The 10,031-nt window shown below is 48.0% G+C and overlaps 1 protein-coding gene across 2 annotated transcripts in view; it reads left to right on the plus strand.

Annotated features, from left to right (window-relative positions):
- Positions 1-8,998, plus strand: part of kirrel1a (kirre like nephrin family adhesion molecule 1a) — an 18,820-nt gene extending 9,822 nt beyond the window's left edge. Inside the window, exons 2-15 of one of the 2 annotated variants that reach the window (XM_083667812.1) lie at positions 543-692; positions 2,089-2,238; positions 2,332-2,492; positions 2,708-2,858; positions 2,972-3,077; positions 3,249-3,397; positions 3,820-3,947; positions 4,176-4,302; positions 4,495-4,595; positions 5,604-5,820; positions 6,055-6,162; positions 6,527-6,654; positions 6,983-7,096; positions 7,516-8,998. In XM_083667812.1, coding sequence (XP_083523938.1) covers positions 543-692; positions 2,089-2,238; positions 2,332-2,492; positions 2,708-2,858; positions 2,972-3,077; positions 3,249-3,397; positions 3,820-3,947; positions 4,176-4,302; positions 4,495-4,595; positions 5,604-5,820; positions 6,055-6,162; positions 6,527-6,654; positions 6,983-7,096; positions 7,516-8,160 — 2,435 coding nt within the window. In that variant the 3' untranslated portion in view covers positions 8,161-8,998. The remainder of the gene's footprint in view (positions 1-542; positions 693-2,088; positions 2,239-2,331; positions 2,493-2,707; positions 2,859-2,971; positions 3,078-3,248; positions 3,398-3,819; positions 3,948-4,175; positions 4,303-4,494; positions 4,596-5,603; positions 5,821-6,054; positions 6,163-6,526; positions 6,655-6,982; positions 7,097-7,515) is intronic. The other variant, XM_083667813.1, reaches the window with a different exon arrangement.
- Positions 8,999-10,031: the final 1,033 nt, after the last annotated feature.

Consider the following 10,031-nt stretch of genomic DNA (forward strand, 5'->3'; position numbering starts at 1 on the left):
TGCAGAACTAGACTAGAGGCCCTTAACAGTGGCTGGTAGACAATGACATGCACTGTAGTTAGTGGGAAGGGGGGGGACTGGGTGGGTTAGGGGTGCTGATAGATGACTCATATGGAGAAATGGGGAGAGAGAAAGAAGAGAGAGAAAGAGAGGTTGGAGAAAAATAAGTCATGAGAGAGAAGGGGGTGAGACCCTATGGTTTTAAGTCCTCTGCTCTGTGTTTGATCTTTCTTTCGTCCCAAGTCTCACTGCCCCCCCCCTCTCTCTCACACACTCTCTCTTTACCATTCTCTTTTTGTAACATTAATGAGACATACTATCATATGTACCATCAGAAATTGTATATCATACATGACGGAAAAGATAGTTTTGTACTCAGTTTTACCAGAAATACTCCAGCTAACTATTCAGTATGCTCCCATCTGTCCCAGGCCACAGTTTTTTTACAGTGTGTAAACAGACAACACCTTGTATATACAGTATAATTTTCTCTCTCTCTCTCTCTCTCTCTCTCTCTGTCTCTCTCTCTGCCTCTCTCCCAGTGTGGACAGCAAGATTCTCTCAGGAACCAGCGGACCAGTCGGTGGTACGGGGCCAGAGGGTAGTCCTGTCTTGTGTTGTCTTTAACTACTCTGGCATTGTGCAGTGGACCAAGGATGGACTGGCCCTGGGCATCGGAGAAGACCTCAGGGGTGAAACAACAACACTGGCCTCCCTCCTTAATCTGCTCTGGCTCTCCTTCTCTCCCTCTTTCTCTTTCTCTTTCTCTCTGGCTCTCTCTCTTTCTGCTCACATCCTATCTCTCATACTTACTTTCTCTCTCCCTCTTTTTCCCTCTCTTTCCCTCTGCAGTCCTCTCCCCCTGCTTCAGTCCCTCTTCATCCCTCTCCCTCTGCCTCTGTTCATGCTCATCCCCTCTCTCTCATTCTTCATCCCTCTCCCTCTGCCTCTGTTCATGCTCATCCCCTCTCTCTCCTTCTTCATCCCTCTCCCTCTGCCTCTGTTCATGCTCATCCCCTCTCTCTCCTTCTTCATCCCTCTACCTCTGCCTCTGTTCATGCTCATCCCCTCTCTCTCCTTCTTCATCCCTCTCCCTCTGCCTCTGTTCATGCTCATCCCCTCTCTCTCCTTCTTCATCCTCCCTCCCTCTGCTGCTCGCCTCACACTCTCCCCTTTTTCTATGCCTCTGCTCACTCTCAACCCTTCTTTCATTCCTCTGCTCTCTCCCCTCACCCTCTTCATCTGTCCCCTCACCATTCCTTTCTTTCTCTCTCTCTCTCTCTCTCTCTCTCTCTCCCTCTCCCTCCTTTTAATCATATTGTTACTGTAATGGTTCAGTGCTTCAAGCCAAAGCTTTTAAATAGAAACATGTGAATGAACACTGGCTGCCTCATACACATGCCCCCCCCCCCCCCACACACACACACACCCTCTCTCTCTCTCTCACTCTGTCCCCGTCCCTCCCACTATTCCTCCCTCCCTCTCCCCCCCTCTCTCCCACTCTATCTATCTCTGTGTACTATTCATATGCTTTTGCTCCCTCGACAATTCACATGCAAATGCACGCATAGACAACTTACAGACACACACATGCTCACAGGCACAAGGACACACAAGGTTAGAGATCCTAACCTGATTCAAAGCATATAGAGAGACAAATACACACAATGCAGTAACTGAGATATCCAGATTAAATATATCTATACATATGTTGACAGAGGCCATGAAATTTGCACCAGGATTTCTTTCAGTTGGAGCCCTCTAAAATATCATTGTCATAATGCATGCTTTTTTTCTGGCTTGTGAAAGAGAACATGGATGCCACCTAATGGTGAGAATGCACAGCACCCCAGTAGTGTGTGTGTGTGTGTGTGTGTGTGTGTGTGTGTGTGTGTGTGTGTGTGTGTGTGTGTGTGTGTGTGTGTGTGTGTGTGTGTGTGTGTGTGTGTGTGTGTGTGTGTGTGTGTGTGTCTGTGTCTGTGTCTGTGTCTGTGTGTGTGAGAGAGTATGTGTGCATTTGTGAGTGTGTGTGTGTCTGACTCTGTGTGTGTGTGTGTGTGTGTGTGTGTGTGTGTGTGTGTCTCCTAGCCTGGCCCAGGTACCGTGTGTTGCGGGTGGCAGATTTGGGCCAGTACAACCTGGAGATCATCTCTGCTGAGCTGTCGGATGACTCCCTCTACGAGTGCCAGGCCCCTGATGCAGCACTGCGCTCCAGAAGAGCCAAACTCACCGTCCTCAGTACGTCTAATGATATTAATTAGAGTGTGTGTGTGTGTGTGTGTGTGTGTGTGTGTGTGTGTGTGTGTGTGTCTAACTATGACCTTTCTCCAGTCCCCCCAGATGACCCTGTGATAGACGGGAGTCCTGAGGTGCTGCTGAATGCAAGGGAATCCTACAACCTGAGCTGTGTGTCCCGCGGGGCCAAGCCCCCCTCCATGATAGAGTGGCTTAAAGATGGACTCCCTGTGCAGCAACAAGCTGTCAGCATCACTGTGAGTTCATTAAACATGTATACACACACATGCACGCATGCACACACGCGCGCACACACACACACACACACTCACACATTCACTTTCATCAAGTCATACTTACTCTTTCACATCACAATGATTTTTTTTCAGTTTCATAGCAACCTTTTGTCTTTGCCATCTTTTAACCTCTTTCTCTACCTTTCTTTCTCTCTCTCTGTCTCTCTCTCTCTTAGGAGGTACTCCCTGACAGAAAGAGAGTGACTACACAGAGTTTCCTGCCCATCCACCCGTTGGATACAGACACAGGGCGGAACTTTAGCTGTGTGGCCAGCAACCTGGCTATTCCCACTGGCAAACGAACCACCGTCACCCTCAACGTACACCGTAAGGGCTGTCTGCGTTACAACTACATAACTGTCTTAGCTGATACAGTAGTTGTAGTAGCCATGATGTCGTTTTGAAAATGTAAAAAACCTATTTCCCAAATTTTCCTCCAGACCCCCCCACAGTGACCTTGTCCATAGAGCCTCGCTCAGTCCTGGAGGGGGACAGAGTCACCTTCACCTGCCAGGCCACCGCTAATCCACCTATCATGGGATACAGGTCTGTATGTCTCTATTCATCTACCGGGTTGTACCAAGATAGCACAGCTCGGGTCAACCTCATAGTGTGTAATAGGCTTAATTGTCTGGCTGGATCTATATTCAGATAAAGATTGTTATACTGAAAAGACTGCGTTAGTATAACTCAACCCCAGAGTGATTTCTCTGTCAGGTGGGCGAAGGGAGGTGTTGTCCTGCAGGGGGCGAGAGAGAGTGTGTTCACCACCAAGGCTGACCACTCCTTCTTCACTGAGCCTGTCTCCTGCCTGGTGTTCAACGCTGTGGGCAAAACCAACGTCAGCATCCTGGTGGATGTCCACTGTGAGTCTGTGATTATATTTGGCCAAGTCTGTCTGTTTGCCTGTCTGTCTGTCTGTTTGTCTCTCTCTCTCTCACACACACACACACACACACACACACACACACACACACACACACACACACACACGCACACACACACACACACACGTGCACACACACACGCGCGCGCACACACACACACACACACACACACACACACACACACACACACACACACACACACCATATACACACACACACACCACACACACACACACACACGACACACACACACACACACACACACACCCGTCACACACACACACACACACACACACACACACACACACACACACACACACACACACACACACTTTTGATCTAATCTAATTACATTTAAATAACCCAAAATACGCTCTATTCCTCTCCATCTCTCTCCTTAGTTGGTCCTATCCTGGTAGTGGAGCCCAGGCCAGTGACGGTGGACATAGACTCTGACGTCACCCTTAACTGCAAGTGGGCTGGGAACCCTCCGCTGACCCTTACCTGGACCAAGAAGGGCTCCAACATGGTGAGACTGAGCTCTTGCTTCTCTATCGCTTCTCCACTCTCATCCTTCCCTCTCTCTGTATCCTCACAGTCCGCTAGATGCCCCCCTTTTCTCCTCTACACATCTCTCCGCTTTCACCACGTTTTTCTGTCTTTCTGTTTGCCCCCTCTCTTTTCTATTCCATGCATCCATTGCTCGTTTTATCTCTCGTCCCCCCTAACCAGAACCCTCTCTCTCTCCCCTGGTCAGGTGCTCAGTAACAACAACCAGTTGTACCTAAAGTCAGTGAGCCAGGCGGATGCGGGACAGTATGTGTGCAAGGCCATCGTCCCCAGGATCGGAGTGGGCGAGACTGAGGTCACTCTAACGGTCAACGGTCAGTAATATCCAAAATAAACAGCAGTACATTCCAGGATTGAGTTTATGGTTTGAGATTGTTACATGTATTATTGTAGTGTAAGACAATTAGATAAGCTGTTCACAGATCTGATCCGAATAAGCATACAAACATGGTATGGGGGTCTACTGTCTCCTTCCTTCCTCACTTTGTCTCTTTTCATCTATCCAGGTCCTCCCATCATCTCTAGTGAACCAGTCCAGTATGCAGTCAGGGGGGAAAGAGGAGAGGTCAAATGCTACATCGCTAGCACACCTCCACCAGACAAGATTGTGAGTGGACACTGCAAAGTATCATATACAACAGTGGAGGCTGAAATCGGAGGATAGGTTCATTGTAATGCATGGAACAGAATGAGGAATGGTATCAAGCACACATGCAAACACCGACAACTTCTACATTATCACTAGTATCTTCCACCCTCTCCATGGCAATCTGTATTGTAAACACCCAAGTAGTGGTGCCCAAACTTGTTATTTTGTGACACTGCCCAAATCTTCTGGATCTTTCCTGTGACCCTCGAAACAAACAAAACCAGTGAATCTAGCTAAATGGGACCTCCTCTCGTGCAGTGTCTGAAAACAGCTGCTATCTCTCCCAGTCATGTGTTCTGGTTGCAGTCAGTGTGTCTGTGTGTGTGTGTGTGTGTGTGTGTGTGTGTGTGTGTGTGTGTGTGTGTGTGTGTGTGTGTGTAACTCTTATAACCCAGTGAGTTTGATTCAGGATGACTCACCAACCGGAGCCTAATGCAAGGACAGAAAAAGATGTATAAAATATGAAGGACAGGAATGGAACAGTTGTCCCTGTAAAATGCCACTGCCAGAGTTTCTCCTTTTTCAGAATAAATGGGAGATTACCAGAACATGTGGCCTTATGCATTTTTTAAACATGTTCATACTTCATCTTGAATAATACAGCTGCTTTTAGCGGTTTGAAAGTTGGGAAATGTGCAAGATTCTCACCAACTGTAAAAGTGCCTCGTCCCAGAATAGAGAGAGCATTAAAACTGTTGCTGGTGTGGGAATGTAGAAGTGTGTGAATGTAGTTTTGGTGCATGTTTATTTACTCTGTATGTGTGTGTGTGTGTGTGTGTGTGTGTGTGTGTGTGTGTGTGCATGTGTGTGTGCGTGCATGTGTGTCTGTGTTTGTGTGTGTGTGTGTGTCTGTGTCTGTGACTGTGTGTCCTTGTCTGTGCTTATGTATGTATGTGTGTTAACCTGTGTGTGTGTGTGTGTGTGTGTGTGTGTGTGTGTGTGTGTGTGTGTGTGTGTGTGTTGCAGGTGTGGGCATGGAAGGAGAACGTGTGGGAGAAGGAGAAGGGGACTCTGCTGGAGAGGTACACAGTGGAGCAGAGTAAACCGCTCTCTGAGGGTGGAGCCGTCCTCTCCACCCTCACCATCAACAACGTCATGGAGTCTGACTTCCTCTCCACCTACAACTGCACCGCCTGGAATGCCTTCGGCCCAGGGACCATGATCATCACCCTGGAAGAGACTGGTACATCCTCAGCCCCCCCCCCCCCCCCATTCATTCATAAACCTTTACAAATCTTAGTCTATCACTTTTCTGTTAATTGGATGCTACCTTTTGGAAAATGGTGATGTAACTAACAGATGAATAGATATGCAGGTATTAACAACTCTCTCTCATTCGTTACCCCCCTTCTCTCCCTCCCTCTCCCCCCCCTCCCTCTCTCTCTCTCTCCCTCTCTCCCTCTTTTCTCTCTCTTAGAAGAGGTTCCAGTGGGGATAATAGCAGGTGGGACAGTCGGCTGCACCATCCTGCTGTTCGTGTGTTTGCTGGTTCTGGTTCTCATCTTCTACCGTCAGCGCAAAGGCAGTGAGTAACAACAGCATCTACCAGGGGAGGCTGGTGGAGGTAGAAATTGGTGGACGGCTCATTGTATTACATGGAATGGAATAAGGAATGGTATCAAACATTCCATGCTTTACAATGAGTCTGTCCTCCAATCTCTACCTCCACCAGCCTCCACTTGCATCTACATACTTGTACACGCACTGTAGATAAACCAGGAAAATATCACTGCATATACAGACCAGACCTGGGCAAAACAAACATTTACCTTATCGAGCATGCAGTGTTTACACTTCTGAGACTATTCCAGTTCTTCCATACAGAAGTATTCCCAGGGATGTGCGTGTATATCCCATCTATATTCAACTTTACTGTGTTGTGCTTCCAGGTCGTCGAGGGGTCACGCTGGGTAAGCCAGACATCAAGGTAGAGACAATAAACAAGGAGACACACAGTCTGGAGGAGGACTCCGGCAGCGTTTCCACAGCATCACGCATGGTCAAGGCCATGTACTCGGTGAGTATCCATGGAAACGAAACAGCAGGTTTTGTGTGAACTTTATTGCATTTATGTACCCTCGAGAACTCCTAGGTGAAAGTCTTACCGCATACCTAACTCTATAACAAAGATGGCTTTCATGAATTGCTACATCTTATCAATTTTTTTCTTTTCGATCACTTTAGTCTGAATTCTTAGAATAATTAACACTTAATATGACCCTCTTCAACTTAAATCCGATCTGTCACTTTTTCTTCCTTCCCTCTCTTTTTTCTTCTTCGGTCCCTCCCCTCTTATGTTGCACTCCTTCCCACCTTTGTTGTTTTTTCATTGTTTGATGGTTTAGTTTCTGCCCTCTGTGTCCTTCTCTCCCTCCTCTCAGCCCTTTAAGGACGATATAGAACTCAAACAGGACCTACGCAGCGATACCCTGGACACTCGCCAGGAGTATGACCTAAAGGTGAGCTCCACACACACACACACACACACACACACACACACACACACACACACACACACGCACACACACACACACACGCACACACTCGACACACACACACACACACACACACTCGACACACACACACACACACACACACACACACACACACACGCACACACACACACACACGCACACACACACACTCGACACACACACACACACACACACGCACACACACACACACACGCACACACACACACTCGACACACACACACACACACACACACGCACACGCATACACACACACACATACACACACACACATACACACTCAACACATTCATTCACACACACATACATGCGTTGCACACATACACGTACACATACACACGTAGATCCCTTAGACCTTTGTCATCTCATCCTCTCTCTTTCTTCAGGACCCCACGAATGGCTACTACAACGTTCGCGCATCCACCCATGACGAAGGCCGTCCCGCCTCGCGATCCATGCATTACTCAGACTACCGTCCCTCCAACACACCAGGAGGCGCTGCCTCCGTGAGCAGCAGTGCGGGTGGATCAGGTGCCACGGCCAGTGGAGGAGCCCCACCGGGGGCCATAGCCACCGCCGGCCGGCCAGGCTGCTACGATCCGCGGCCCCCCTCCAGACTATCCCACAGCAGCTATGCTCAGTTCAACACCTTCACCCGGGCTGGGCAGAGCCAGCAGCCCCCTCCCAACCCTGCCCCGCAAACCAGCGAGTTCCCTGGAGACTGCAGTCTGCTGGACTCCACTCCTCAGCTGGCCTATGACAACTATGGCTACCCCTCCCACTACCCCTACCGCATGGGCTTTGCCCCACCCAGTCTGGCTCCCTTGGAAGCTGGACCGTCCTATGAGATGTATGGGGTGGGTTCTGGGGTGGGGCCGGGGGTTGGGGTGGGTTCTGGGGTGGGGCCTGGGCCTCCGTCAGGGCCAGAGACTGGACTGGGGAAATACGGCAGCTCCACCCGCTTCTCCTACACCTCGCAGCATTCTGACTACTCCCACAGACACACACAAAGGATGCAGACACATGTGTGAGATAGATACTCACATGTACAGTAGGTACTCATACAGAGGGGTGAGGATGCATCTCATACACACTGTCACTCATACATACACAGAGGCCACACACACACTTATGCACGTATACACACATGCGCACACGTGAATGCACGCACACACACACATGCACACACGCGCACGCACACACACACACACACAAACACTCACTCACACACACACACACACACACACACACACACACACACACACACACACACACACAGAGGAGTCAGAATTTGCCCATGAGTCAGGGAGGGTATGAGAAAAAGAAATAGAATCCGGAGCAATGGAAAGGAGAGAGTGTCTGACTGAGACAAGGAGGGGAATTCCTCACAATCCTTAATTCCCTCACTCCCAGTGAGTTTATATCTGAGCTCTGAAAGAGCAGACAGCGAAAGTCACAATCAAGACAAGCAGAGAGGGGATTAGAGAACAAGAGATCTTAGATCTTAATTATTGAAATAAATAGCATTACGCTATGAATTTAGATTGTAATGACGAGAGGGAGTGTTTTAGGCAATTTATTCCATATTCGATTGCCCAGTATTAAGGCATATCATGGACAAATTGACTGTCAAATATAGTAAACACTAGTCGGGCAGAACCTCAACCAGTGGAGGGTCATGACTGGCTGCCATTTTGTTTTTGCTGGTTGTTTTATACAGTGATCTTAGAGCACATATATATCCCAGAATGCCCTACTACAGTATGCACCATGGTGCTGGCTTAGTTGGGGTCATCGTTTTGCACTGCATTACAGTATTCATGCTTAGAATTCCCTCATCTATATCTGTATATGTCTCTTTTATTTGCACACCAGACTAGAGCTTTGTATTCTATTTTTTAACATTACAGAATTATTTTTGTCATATTTTCTGTAAAAGGAGGTGTGGACCAAATGTTCAAACGTAAGTGTTGAGTCCTTTGTTTGGGGTGATATTCACTTGAACAAACAAAGAGAAACATATGAAGTGTTTGTGGACCTGAGATTCTGCTGGCAATGAGGGTAGGCAGAATTCAGGAAGGGGGGTGGGTGGGGGGTCATGAAGGAACCTTTCTGCAAAGTGTCCATTCATGTTTTATTTTCGACCTTCACAAGCATTTATATGCAGTAGAAACCATGGAGGACACTCTATGGGCAGGTGTTCTAGTACTACCAAGGTGTTGTACTACTACCAAGGTGTTGTATTACTACCAAGGTGTTGTATTACTACCAAGGTGTTGTATTACTACCAAGGTGTTGTACTACTACCAAGGTGTTGTACTACTACCAAGGTGTTGTATTACTACCAAGGTGTTGTATTACTACCAAGGTGTTGTACTACTACCAAGGTGTTGTATTACTACCAAGGTGTTGTACTACTACCAAGGTGTTGTACTACTACCAAGGTGTTGTATTACTACCAACTGGGCCCTCCTCCTCTTCTGGAGAGCTACAGTAAGCCTAGTGCCCCCTGCTGATACAGAGAGATACGGGGAGAGAGAGAGAGAGGGTGGTGTATTGGGGGTTACAGAACAGAGCGGCCTTAGGGGAACATGTCGTTACACTTCATCATTCAGTCCTCACACTCAATCAGCCAACGGGCCAGAGGAGAATGTGTATGGAGAGGTTCAATTAAGGTTTGTCTACGGTATTGACGTAGTGGTGTATGATTGTGTGTGTGTGTGTGTGTGTGTGTGTGTGTGTGTGTGTGTGTGTGTGTGTGTGTGTGTGTGTGTGTGTGTGTGTGTGTGTGTGTGTGTGTGTGTGTGTGAGAAAGAGAGAGAGAGAGAGAGAGAGACAGAGATTGTGTGCGTGCGTGTGTGCGTGTTTGCTCACATCTATTTGTACAGTGTATTTGTATAGA

Source organism: Argentina silus (genome assembly GCF_951799395.1).
Source record: "Argentina silus genome assembly, chromosome: 1".
NCBI lineage: Eukaryota > Metazoa > Chordata > Actinopteri > Argentiniformes > Argentinidae > Argentina > Argentina silus.